The following is a 13,943-nucleotide window of genomic DNA, read 5'->3' as shown; positions in this document are numbered from 1 at the left end:
CCGCCCGTTATGGAGGCATGGGAGGGACGTTTGTAAATGACCTTATAAATCGATAGAACTGAGGCTCAATTCATTAGACATTATAATTTACACCTTACGAAACTGTTACTCAACTGAATATTGAAATAAATTAGCTGACATCATAAAATAATTTTAAAAGAATAAAAACGAATTAACCCCCCCCCCCCACAAAAACATGCCATATATTGTGATTTTTATTATCATTATTATTATTATTTAGTTTATTCAGGAGAGAAAACGTTACATCTTGACTGTACATGATAAATTAGTGGAGCAAATTATTGGAATAAGCAGCGTAATAACATATTTACAGTAAAATACTGAAATGATTTCCTTAGTTTATACAACTAACTGGGGTTATGACACATTTTAAGAAAGGAAAATAGACACTAAGGACTTTTAAATAAGTGCCTTTGTTTATTTCATGGCATTCACAGCAAAAACACCAACAATCACATATTACTTTTTGAAATTCTACAGGCCCATTTTGTCATGTGATTGTAGCAATAATCATCAGTATGCATTACATGTATTGTTGAATATGACTGGTCTTTGCATCATGACTATATCAGATATTTTAATATCAAATATCAATACCAAAAATATATTATTTAATGATGCTTCTAACAAGCACTTGAAGACAGATCTCACAACCTTTGGTTATTTAAGACAAGTATGACGTAGAGAAACGTGTATTAGCAGTTGAGGGGTATCAACATTATGATTTAGAGTCTCATGTTCATTAACATTTACAGATTTACAGGTCCATCCATGTGATGTTGGGCTCTGGTAAGGGTGGCCATTTCAGGGGTTTGGCAAATTTACATAACATTGCTGTGTCTACATTGTTCTGGTGATCCTTGGCATTGATGCTATTCTTCTCTGCATCAACAGAGTAAATGCCAACAGAGCCATCTTCAAACCCTACATACACACAGAGATCTTCAGACAGACACATCACAGTTGGGTGTTTACACAGGTAGAACCTGCCGATTTTCTTGCCATCTGAAACTCGCACAGCAATCAACACTGGTTTGGCATGGAGATCACAGGGGCAGCCCAGGTTCTCTACAGAGGCATTGCAAATGCAAAGTGCATACTGACCAGAATGGTCAAGGTATGCTTGCAGTACACAGCCTTCAGTTTTCAATGAACACAGCTTCCCATGAGTAACATCCAAGATACTTAGTATAGTTCCTTTGATTGACAGAATGGCGTAACTTCCATCAGAAGAGACCTGGAAGACCTCTGGTTGACACAGCAGGAACTTGGGCATTTGGAACTGCTGGCAGATAGTCTCATCTGTCAGTTTCCATGAGTACAAAAGCCCTGTTTTGGTGATCACTAAAATGTAATCTGGGCTGTTTACCAGAGGATGGAAGGCAAGGACTTTTGACCTGTTATAACAAGAGAACCGTTTGCTGACAAACCCAGACCAAAGACTAACAGCAAGTAGGTCTCCAGAGTGCAAGCCCAAGAGAAAGGTACTTTCTGGTGAGATGACAGGATTACAGAGGTAATAGTGGATACTGCACACTACATGCCCATTCCCTAATTTCCAAACCCTGGAGGGGCCTCTCTGTGATAGAGACACTGCAAAGTTGCTCTTTGGTGTAATCAAAATATGGTATGCTTGGCTGTCACAGATTCTGTGAAGATTTTTGCCTGTGTCAGTCTTCCAGACATAGATGTCCCCTGAGGCAATGGTGACCAGGTGTTCACTATCTGGAGACAGGGCCATGGTATCTATAGGCCCAAGATGCTGAAACTGGCCTTCCATGTTGCCACTTAGTCTTCCCCATTTACACACTAGTTCTGTGTTGTCTGTTGTGTAGAAATGTTCCCCATTGGACTCCACCACAACCTTTGTCACCTTTACTCCAGATTTTGGACTTGTTGCAGCCTCTGTGATGAGATCCTTGTCCCAAAGAATGACCTTGGTAGGTGTGACAGCTGCTAGATGCGTGGTACCAAGTTTTAGGAGTCTGGTGATTCTGGTGTTCCCAGCATCAAGACTCAAAACACATTGTCCTGTGGACCATTTCCACACCAGTATCACAGGACACTCATCCAGTAAAGCAAGGATGAAGTGAGAGGATCGATCCAACACAGCTTGAATAAATGTCTTCCCCTTAGGTGCTTTGAACTGATCTCCTACATCCGCCATGCATGTGTCCCAGAGCAGGACTTCTTGCTTCTTGCAGATAAGCAGAATGTTGTTTTCCTTAGAGAGGTCTGTGGTTAACACCTGTCCCTGGCTGGAAAAGTCCTTCACAAGTTTAGGCTCAGTGACGATTTCAACATCCCAGACAAACACACTCCCCGTGCTGTCAACACAAGTCATGTTTTCCTCACCCTCACAGAGAGTCACATTAATTATGGGTGCTCCTGTTGAGCAGGTGAAAGTGGCAATGTTGTGACCACAAGGTTCAAATATGCTGACAGTGCTTTTACCTTGTCCACAATAAACGTACTGACCATCTGAGGAGCATGACACACATGTTATGTCTTGGAAGCACTGTAGTTGAGTAATTTCCACTTTCCTTCGCCTGTCAAACACACTGACGTGATTTCTTCCCTTCCACCACACAAACAGCTTGTCATTGGACACCAGAACACCCTCAACAGCATACGTGGTGCATTGAAGTTCTCTTGACCTATGGAACTGAATGTCCTCACAGTTTGATTGCACATTTATGTCCCATAACAAGAGTTTGTGGTTCTGAGTGGACATCAGGAATAAATTACCAGAGCCACTAATGCTTGTACTTTGTATTTCAGGAGACTGAGGGAGTTTAAAGCCCTCAGAGTCACATCCATTCCAGGCCCAGACTGAACCATCACTCAGAATCACAGCAATGGTCCCATGAGCTTCAGCTGCATGTGTAATTGGAGATCTCCTAGCCTCTGGCAGTGCCCAGAATGTGGAAGGCACAGCGGGTGCTGGACAAACCACAGCATTCACTGTATTTCTTCTGTCACTAAGCACTTGATTGGTATATTCCTTCAGCTCAGGAAAAACCTGAAGAAAGGGAATAAGCTTTGCCTGCATCACCAATGTAAGGGCATCAGGATAGTCATTCAGCAAGCAGGCTGAATTTTCAAGGATTGCACAAAGAAACAGCAGTTCTCTAGAAAAAACAAAGTGGGATGTCTCTTTCAACCAAGCCACTAGCTCTTCTAAGAGCTTATTCTCCAACATGGCCAGATGATACACATATGACATCATAACTTCACGACCAAGTTCCTCTAATCTGTCAGCCTCTCTCAGGTGGAATGGGAGTTCAAGGACTTTTCTGAGATTTCCTTGGGCACTGTCAGGCACGGGACTGTACATGGAAACAGGACTCTTATAGTGAAATATCCAAGGCTGACTGGGAGATAGCCTGTCAATGTAAATCTTTGATGGAATTACATCTGGGCTGTCTGAAGTTTTGTGTGTTTCTGTGTCAGGAGTTTCTGTGTCACAGATGAACAGTGATTTAGCTTTACCACATGTCCAGCACCCACTGAAATAGTCTGCTAGTGCATGGTGCATTTCTTTAATCAGTTCGATGGACCAGAGGTACCTCTTACGTATGACTAATGGGAAGTGTCTGCTGACCCAGAACAATGACTGAAAGCCAAAAATTTTTCTCATTATTAGGAATTTTTTCAGGTCCAGCAGGAGCCTCTCTACCACAACCTCTGGGACCCTTAAACTGCTTGGTGCAGGGCTCTCTGATGAGAGAAACCTGGCTAGTACCTCATCATCACAGGAGAGAACATCTGTCAACTCAGCTGCAGTCATCCCATATCTGGACAAAGTCAAGTAACCCATAGTTCTGGTGACCAATGCTTTTCCATGAATTTCTTCCAGGTGATCCAAGAGTCCACAAATGTTGGCATGGACTCCTTGGGCCAGTGTGTTCTCAGTGACCTCCGATTCTGAGGTCCAGACACATACCTGTAAATGTAAGAGATCCACACAGAGAGGAAGGGAACACTTTTGAAAGGTCTGATTCACATACATCTGCTGACCTGAAGTGATCTTTCTCTGGGAGGTTTCTAGGAGAGTGGTGAGCATTTGGATACAGCTCTTACTCTCTATTGGTCTCATCTCCACAAAATAGTGATGTTCTGGGTATTGTTTTTTGAGTGCCAGGAGGACACCAGATTTACTCGGTGAGGTGGAGATGACAATCTTTAGAGTGGGTGGTAGGGACTCAGGAAGCCATGTCATATCCAGAGGTCTATCGGTGTTAGGCAATTGGTCAAGCCCATCTATGAAGAGGATGAGTGGATGTTTAAATGAAGAAACAGACACTAAAAGGTTGGAAAGGCCCTCTCTCAGTGGAGAGTTGTTGTGAGAACACCTATTGCATGTCTGAGTGCAGAGTAAGACAACTTGGTAATAGAGGTTCCTGATAAAATCTTTGAGGGAAATGTTCAGATTCGCAAAATGTGGGATTACGAAAAGCTTTGTGTCCTTCAGCCATGCTCTCACCTGAAAATAAGGAAGAGACCCATAAGTGGAGCACACGACACCAGCTAAAGACTATGAGAAATAGTACAGTATGTGATAACAAAGACATATTCAGTAATCTCATGTGAATAATACCTGACTTGCACAATGAGCCAGGAGCACACTTTTTCCTGAGCATGGTCCACTAATGAGAACCAAGGGTTGCCTTGTGTCTGTCTGCTCCAGGTAAGCTTTGACACACTCTACTTCTGCACGTTCAATTCTATACAGACGAGAATAGGTGGCGGACAAGTCTCTGTGTTGTGTGAATGAGTCATTAGCATGATTTGTTATCCTAGTAACTGTACTGTCAATCAGGCACCGAAGGTCAGAGTGCAGCTGCTGACAAAGAGCTTCAGTATAGTGCTGTCTCATGTCTGTGGTGTAACCCCTCCACTGGTCACACTCTGTCATGGTTGTGTATACCAGGGGATGAGAGGAAGTGACCAGGCCAGGCAAGAAGTGATCACGCAACTCTGTCAGTAACTTTTTGGACTGCTCTTGTAAATCTGAGCGAGCCTCATTTTGCACCTTTCTCTGGCTTCTCTTAGTAGTGATGATTCTGTGAACGTAGCAGAGACATCTTGAGAGATCAGAGCTGGAAGACCCTCCCAACGCAAGATGCAGCTCTTTATCAAGACCTAGAAATTGCAATCAACAAGATCAACCCAACTGTGTACTACAGTAAATTCAGGAGATTTAACAAACGGTGCATACTGTAGCACCACAGTATTCAGCATTATCAGTTAAGTATTACACATTTAAGATTCATATTGTAAAATGTGTAAGATATGTATGAAATGTATATGTATTAAATGTAGAGTACATATGCTTGCCTGATCTTAGGTACTTTTGGGCCTCCACAGAGGTGAGGTTGCCTTCCCGGACACACTGCATCACGACACCACAAACAGTCTCTGTTGCCTCTTGAACTGTCTCATGCCAGTGCACTTCTGCCCTCTCTTCACCCTGAGGAAATTGCCAGATGGGAGGTGTTTGGGAGAGGGGCCAAGCAAGATGAATTTCATTTAAGTGACTATAGGTTTTATCTATCAATCCCTCTCTCAAGGGATAAAGAAAAAAAACTCTCAGGAAATCTGAGTTAGAAAGAGCTAACCCTAATTTATTCTGTATACTTCACTGATTTAGTTACAGCATATTTTTAGTGTTAGGTACTCTTAGACACATTTTAAAAGACGTCTTTCATCGTAATGAAGGTACTTGCATCCATGGGTTAATCAGAGCCTCCTTGTGGTATGACGTGGGGGTATAACGATTTATCGTAGCATGATACATCACGGTGCAAAATGTGACGGTACGCATCATATAAGTTGGACGGTTTTGGTCGTCAGTTCTAATTATATTTTTGTACTATTATCATCATCACTAAACATACACACATCAGCAGTAGTAATAAAAATAATGATAATAGTAATAATAATAATAATAATAATAATAAAGTTTATTTAGAGCCCAGTATCACCATTTATAGTCTCAAAGGGCTTTACATGTCTATAACAAAGTCAAATCAAAATTATATTATCCATAAGTTTGAGAAAATAGATACGCGTCAGTTCTTTGTTTAAAGTTATGAAGAGAGTTTGTCTCCCTAACTTCTGTAGGTAAACCATTCCAGAGGAAGGGAGAGTGGTAGGAAAAGGCTTGGTTGCCAGCGGACTTCTTTTTTAACTCTTGGAACGACTAATAGTCCAGAATCTTGAGAGCGCAGGGTGCAAGGGGGGTGTAATTAAGTCAGACAGGTAGGAAGGCGCAAGTCCATGTAAAATTTTATATGTTAATAAGAGGACCTTAAAATCTACCCTTGCATGAATTTGGAGCCAATGAAGGGAAGCCAGGACAGGTGTTATGTGGTCAAACTTCCTTGTTCTGGTCAGAATTCTGGCAGCAGCATTCTGGACCAGCTGAAGACTTTTGGTAATAGTGGCAGGCAGGCCAGAGTACAGAACATTGCAGTAATGGAGGTGAGACGTGACAAATGCGTGAATCAGCCATACTTAGAAAGTGCTTAATTTTAGCGATATTACAAAAGTGATAAAAGGCAGTTTTGGTTGTGTTTTTGATACGAGTGACTAGCGAGAGACTAAAGTCAAAAATCACACCATGGTTTTTAGCTGAAGAGCTCTGAGAGATGATGCAGTTGTCAAAATTTAGGGTAAGATCACCAAAAAGATGCTTATGCATAGGGGGACCAATGACCAGCATTTCAGTCTTGCCTGCGTTTAGCATCAGGAAATTTGAAGACATCCAACCCTTAATAGCACAGAGACACGGCTCAAGGTTAGAATTCAGAGTCGTCATTGTGCTGGATAGGTAAGAAAATCTGAGTATCATCAGCATAACAATGGAAGTTAATGTAACTACGAATAATGTCACCCAAAGGGAGCATGTAAATACAGAATAGAAGGGGGCCAAGGACTGATCCCTGAGGAAGACCATAGTTAAGCTTACGGTATTCAGAGGTCACATTATTATAGTGGACACACTGCTTTCTCTCAGAGAGATAAGATTTAAACCAAGAGAGTACCAGGCCACGAATGCCAATTTGATTTTCCAGGTGCTAAATAAATAAATATATAGTAAATAAATATATAGAATGCAAGTAGTCACCTATATCATTATTTGTGCTACCAGTGCACAAAGTCATATGCTTCCGGCATTCCAATTGAGGCCTCATATTTTGTTTCAGTCAGTGATGCAGACAAATGCAACACTCAAAATTGGCTGGTTCCCCCTTGTCATTGTACGATAGGCCACATTGAGGGAAGAAAATCTGAGATTTTGAGAAAAAGGTCGTAGCCTAATATCACGAGAATAAAGTTGCAATTTTACAAGAAAAAAGTCATAATATCATGAGGATAAGGTAGTAATTTTAGCCTATGTGTTATTTTAGAGGGGAAATGCAAGCCTGCTGCCTGCGTTAAAACGAGGAACATCTTGTGAAGTTATACTTTAGCATAGGTTTCACAAAAAAACTAAATACTTAATCTTTTGTCACATCATACAAACAGCAGTTGGCAGAAGCAGTCTGAGGCTGTCACTGACTCTCCTCTTGCCCGTTTTGTTGGTTGCTGGTAATATATTTTCCTAAAAATCATGCCTTTTTGCTTGAAATTTTACGATTTTATCCTCTAAATATTATGTTCTTTCTCGTAAAATTACAGCTTTATTCTCATAATACTACAACCTTATTCTCGAAATCTTTTTTTGCCTCAATGTGGCCCTAATATTCCCTCGTATCATTGGGTTCAAAGCCCAAAATGTGCCCAAACTGGCAATGGCACATTTGGCTTTGCAACAAGAAACATCGTTTCTACTGTTTTATCACTTTCAAAAATCCAAAATACATCGATTGAGGCTAGACTCGCCTAGGCTAATTGTACAAGTTTATTTATGGCGAGCATTTCAAACACCATACAAAGTGCTAAATATTTGGTTGATTAATTTAAAAGTAAAGAAATAGCACAGATTTAAGTTTTGTTACGCATTATAATTAATAAACATGGGTATGGACAGGGGTTAGCATACACTGAATGTTTTCCTCCATGACATTACTTGCTGGCAGTTGCAGTTGCTCACTAGTTTTCAACACCAGACTCGCAAACTGCTTCTCCTCAGTGTCAGTCCTCTTGATTGATTTGATTGGTCAGTCAACAAGAAGGTTACAATGATGTGATGCGCTTGCTAAATGTTATCTGTATGCTCAGTGTAGAGAAAAACAAGATGTCCCTCCAGTTTCTCCTAAATCATTGATAAGACTCAAAAGAAACATGGCTTCAGAGAGATTTACCCTTGATGGGCAGTTTTACTTTCTAAGGCTGAAGGTCTGTCCAGGCTTACTTATGCAGCCCTTTCTTTATATGTTGATGGTCCTACTCTTAAAATAATAGACAGAATGTTATTGGAATTTGTGTGGAGAACAAAGATCCATTCATCAGAAAATCTGTATTAATGAACACAGTGGAATGCGGTGGCTTAAATCTTCTTGATTTTATACCATTAAATAATATATTCAAAATAAACTGGCTGAGGCATTTGTTAAACAATCCCAACTCTATTTGGAATGCTATCCCCTCCTGTATATTTTCAAAAATAGGTGGCTGGAGGTTTTTATTGGTCTGCAGCTATGACATCTCAAAGATCCCCATCAAACTATCCAGCTTTCACAAACAGATGCTTCTTTCCTGGTCTCTCATCTTTAAACACAATTTCTCACCCCACACATACTTCAATTGGAACAACAGGAACATTACTTACAAATACAAATCCATTTTCTTTGAAAACTGGTTTAAAAATAACATCATGCAGGTTGGTCAGCTACTTAAACCAGATGGTCAGTTATATAACTATTCAGAATTCCTCTCAGTTTATAACATTCCTGTAACTCCAAAAGAATTTTCCATTGTGCTCAATGCCATTCCCTCAGGTGTCAATATGCTGTTAAGAGAGAATTCTTTCTCAACTCCTGTTATTCCAGCTTTTGATCCCCTTGAAACAAATGTAGGAAAAGTGTGCTTTTCAGCAGTCATCACAATAATAAAAGAATTAGAACACTTTTCAACAAGATACTGTTACTGTACCTCATGTGGAATAGTATTCTTTGGAAACAATTTTGGTCCTTACCATATAAATGCCTTTTCAGGAATAAGGTGAGAGAAGTATCATTTAAACTACTGCATAAATACTACCTGGTCAAACTTTTTATTTCTTCCAGATGTAAAATGGACATTGACACCAGCTGCTCTTTTTGTAACTCCATTCCTGAAACAACTGTGCATTTGTTTTGGTCATGTTTCTATACTAAAAAATTTTGGGCAGATGTTCTTGTCTTCATACAAGCTTTTGAGTTTTATTTCTCCCTTAAAGACATTCTTTTGGGGATTTTTGATTACAAGAAGGAGGATGACAAATATTTTATAATAAATTTTATTTTTATAGTTGCCAAATTTATATTTCAAAGTATTAGAACAGTATTAAGTTTTCAAAAAATACTAAGGCTGTTAAACTATTGCATCTACTTGAATCTTTTAATACAGATTTATGCTCGCTATGCTCCCTTGCTCCTATTTTATTTATTTAATTGTGTATTTCCCTTTTCTTATACAGTGGAAACCGCTTAGAGTGATCACGGTTATAGTGATCAGCCGCTTATATGGATCAAGAAGCTTGGGACAGAATCATTCCTATAGTACTTTACTGTATAATTCGCTTATAGTAATCAAGCAGTCCGCTTACAGTGTTCATTTTGGGTCTTTTTATACATGACAATATATGGATAAAAATTAAAACTACGGTAATCCTTTTTTTTTAACTTTACTTTGATAGGCCTACTTTGTCTTGCGGTAACCCGTCTGTTCCTGACTAGCCACTTGAGGCTAATGCTGCATGCACAGAAATCATGACGGGAAGAAGTGGGTTCTCTCAGTGACAAACGTAGACTCATCGAGCTTATGACAAACTGCCATATTTCATGGATAAGTTTGATTTCAAACTCTGCTACCATTTCGGCATGGGCAGCCTACAGTTTATTTTCAATTCTGTTAAAAATTGAGAAATGCACTGAAACCCTGGCCAAGCCGTAGCTTAGCCTGTATGCACTACTGATGTTACTGTATTTTATAAACCGCACAGTACTTTTACGTTTTAGGCTATAGCCTCATTATAATTTGAACTATTTGAACTACAGTAAGCTATATTTAATATACAGCACTGTATTGTATTGTATTTGACTTGTTCAGTAGTTTAATTTGTAGGCCTATAGTAAAGCGTTTGAAATAGCTGTAGGACTGTATTTTGAAAGAGTCCATAAAATTTCGTAAATAGTGATGCTGTCTGTTTCATTAAATATATTTCTGCATGAAAAATAAGGAAAAAGAAAAAAAATTGGTTATAATGATCATCCGCTTATAGTGATCAATTTCGCCCAGACAGACATGATCACTATAAGTGGTTTCCATTTTAGCGTGTCTCTATCTACCATTCTTCTTGTGCCTCCATCCATGTTCTGTATTTGTAATTCTGTTTAAAAATTTCTAAGTGTAGAGATTGGGAGGTATTCTAGAAAGCGGGTTTAGTAAACCTCCTAATAGAAGAGCCCTATGTCTTTGTTTTGTTAGGAGAATGAAGCCATTGGGCTCCTCCATTAGGAGGTTTACTACTTACTCTGAGTTAACTAACTTTGAGTTTTCTCTAAACCCGCATTCTGGAATACCCTCTTGGGCGTTTTAGAATTGTTTTCTCGTTCTTGTGTGGAGAGATTTTCAAAAACGTGTGAACTGTGGACATAATCCTTTTCAAAACTGATAGAAAAAAGTGAGTTTTTGAAAACATCCGGATATGTGTGGACAAGGCCACAGACCAAGCCAAAAGCTGCATGAGGATGGCAGCACTCTCAGATAAGGGGAAAAAAGCTGTTAGAACGGTAATGGCAGTGACAGGCTCAACATCGTGGTATGGCAGTGATGTGGTTATTGTTGCAGCCCTATGTGTCTTTTTACATTTTTTCTTAAAATATTCCAAATACTGTACCCCTTAAAATTGAAAGTGTTTTGGACTGGAGAGGATGCTGGTCTGATGGTATTTTACCTTACTGTTATTCAGTGTGACGTAGTCAGCAGGCTTCAGCAGACAGTATGATGCAGGTACTGTGTTCTCGTCTCTGCGGTAACATCTCTCCAAGACTTCTGTGCTAAGTTGCATCTGGCGACACACCTGTAGAATCTGCTGGAACTCAGAAACCTCCACCTGTTCGGGTAAACATGCAGCACCATAGTGCTCTCCCACCAGACCCTGACCGGTAACACAGAGAAATCAGCATGCTGTCCTCATTAATGAGCAAATAATAATCAGTGTCTGTATATGTGCATGTGCATGTTTTAGAGAGGTCCATGAAGGAAATGTTTTGATCTCATGTGATCTGCTGTATGCATGTCTATCACACCGTTTTGTTGGCCTTTGGAATAACTCACTGAAGAAGACATTACACTCAGGAACCTATGATGTTGTACTGTCACTGATATCACAGACATTACCACAAAGAAAGGTCCTGCTGAACTCTCCCTGCACTCCTGCAGCAGCTGTGATCTCTCCTGGTGAGATGGCCAATGATGTGGCCTCATCCCTTCATATGGGTCAGTGACCTGCAGAGAGTAATGCTAATCAGCCACTAGAAGGAGTATGAATTTAGTCTAATTCAAGAATCATAACCGACGCAGAGTTGTGATCAGTCAAATGAGGTGCTGTATTCATCTTCTGAGTGTGTCTCATATGCTTGAGAATGAATGCTTTGTGTGAGTGTTGCTGTCTTCCTCCCAGGCGTGCCCCACTCCCCTCCATCCTCTTCATCCCTCCCTGTCAGCCTCCTCCTCATGGTCATCCCCTTCATCCTGCTTTTGTTTTCATTATTTTGTCTTTTTTCTAGTGTATTTTCTTTTCCGTTATTATTGTATTACTTGTAATTGTCCACTGGGTCGACACCTATTGCACACCTGACTGGCCAGGGAGGGGTCTCCTTCTCAAGATTGGTCCTTCTCAAGATTACTTCCATTTTTTTCCTGTTACACCTGGGTTTTTGGGGAATTTTCTTTTGCCCTTCTATGTGCATTAAGTCAGGGGGTGCCATCCTGTTGTGTTTGTTGTGGTCATGTAAAGCCCTTTGAGACAAACAGTGATATTGGGCTCTAAATAAGCTTGAAACTTATGTGATCAGCCTCTCAGAATTCACATTTACAGTCCCCTGTAGGTCTGTGTTTATTTACAAGCCCACAGGCAAAACACATTTTCCATGCTCATTACAGAAATATACATAAATAATTCACATTATGAACACAATGTCATCATTCAGCCAACAAAAGAAATGTTTCTGTTTTGATCATGAAGTGTTACACACAAAGTACTGCTCAAGGACCAACTAGGGTTTAAAAGATGATTATAAAAACTGTTTGAAAACTTCTGTCCTGTGACGTAAATGCACATTTCCGAGGGACCAGTGAAAGTCCTCTGAGGTGGATGAAAGACAAAGACAGGGGAAGAGAAGGAAAAGTTATATGGTGGAAGTCAGAATAGTGGTGTTGATTCTTACTGTGAAGTCCACTCCATACTTCTGTCTGCAGTATTCCCTGAGTCTGGGAAACACTCTGTCCCTCAGTGCTCTCCTCTCAACCACAGAGTCTGGACAAATACAGCAGACATTCACTGCCCCCCAGTCTGGTCAAAGACCCACACATACGTGGATATAGTCTCTCTCTCCCTTACACACACACACATGTACACTCACAGATACACTCTGTCCTTCTCTCTCATTCTCTTCGTCACACACACACTAAGCTAGTAAAAAAAACAAACAAAAAACGGTAGCTGAAGCTTTGCAAACACAAATGTGCAATCACACAATGAATTGGGAAAAATTTTTTGAAAGTGTTTCAAAATTCACAAAACATGACTCTCACGGTTAACTGTCCTTGGACATCACTAATATTTGTTATAAAACTCTTAATGTATACAGCACAAACCTTAGGGAGAGCTTTGATCAGGTACTTATACATATTATTTCCAAATGACAGCAAAGCTTGCTCTCCTTTCATTTTATCTTAACTATAGGTTACAGAGAGTTCACATAACTGATAAGACTTATTTTCTAGTGTGACCTGTGTGTTAATGCAATATGACTGGACTTACCATCTGGGTTAGAGCACAAGTAGATTTTAACACAGCGCATGAGGAAGTGTCCCTAGGATTATCAGTCAGTATAAAAATGCTCAATTATTCCAAGGTTCCACAAAAATGTTCAGAAATTGGAGACTCTGAGACAGTGTTGTGCAGTTTGAGGGGCAGGGGGAGGGGTGTGCCTCAACATGGACACGCCTCTTCCCACAGACCCCATGTCCCAGCTCTTGGGAGGAAGCTCTCCTCTAATGATTTCAGGGAAATTCAAAAATGGTCTGTCCAACATTCCACTTCCAGCCTCTAACTGGCAACCATCCAGTCACAGTGTTAACGAACTAACAAACCCTCATGTAATAAGATCCTCTCCAAACAAACACACCGAACATAAATAGTCATAAGCAGCCTACCTGTTTCAGACTTCTCAAAGAACGAATGATAAACAGATGAACTGTGACAGGCAGTTAGTAAGATTCAGTAGGTAATTCTAATGACCTCACCAAGCACAGTTTTATTACTTTAATTTTTATTATTATTTTAAAAAAGATGACAGGGGCAGAATTTTCCTATTTGTTTTTTTTTATTTAACATTTGTACACAATAAATACAAATTATTTTTTACAGCTATTAATATGCAGAAAGAATTGTTCATCTGTTCTCTGATATTGTCAACGCAACTACAGTCTGAAGAAAAGGCCTGTTGTTATTATTCAGCTGTTTTCTAGCAGCTCTTAATATT

General features: G+C 40.0%; 1 protein-coding gene across 1 annotated transcript; it reads right to left on the bottom strand.

Annotated features, from left to right (window-relative positions):
• Positions 1-778: 778 nt before the first annotated feature.
• On the bottom strand, positions 779-13,259 carry LOC115804727 (NACHT and WD repeat domain-containing protein 2). The gene is made up of 7 exons (XM_030765233.1): positions 13,220-13,259; positions 12,624-12,712; positions 11,575-11,682; positions 11,129-11,332; positions 5,362-5,494; positions 4,622-5,166; positions 779-4,507 (listed from the first exon to the last, which is right to left on the bottom strand). Exons 1-7 carry the CDS (start codon positions 13,257-13,259, stop codon positions 779-781), a joined length of 4,848 nt encoding a protein of 1,615 aa, XP_030621093.1.
• Positions 13,260-13,943: the final 684 nt, after the last annotated feature.

This window comes from Chanos chanos, chromosome 2 (assembly GCF_902362185.1).
Source record: "Chanos chanos chromosome 2, fChaCha1.1, whole genome shotgun sequence".
NCBI lineage: Eukaryota > Metazoa > Chordata > Actinopteri > Gonorynchiformes > Chanidae > Chanos > Chanos chanos.
This window is presented reverse-complemented; position numbering and strand designations above follow the sequence as displayed.

Bases quoted from the DNA above. Each gene is read 5' to 3' on its own strand.
- LOC115804727 (XM_030765233.1), bottom strand. From the start codon at position 13,259: ATGCGCTGTGTTAAAATCTACTTGTGCTCTAACCCAGATG. The intron at 5,495-11,128 runs GTAAAATACCAT...CAATTTCCTCAG, and splicing joins TCACACTGAATAACAGTAAG to GGTGAAGAGAGGGCAGAAGT. The intron at 5,167-5,361 runs GCAAGCATATGT...TGCAATTTCTAG, and splicing joins CCAAAAGTACCTAAGATCAG to GTCTTGATAAAGAGCTGCAT.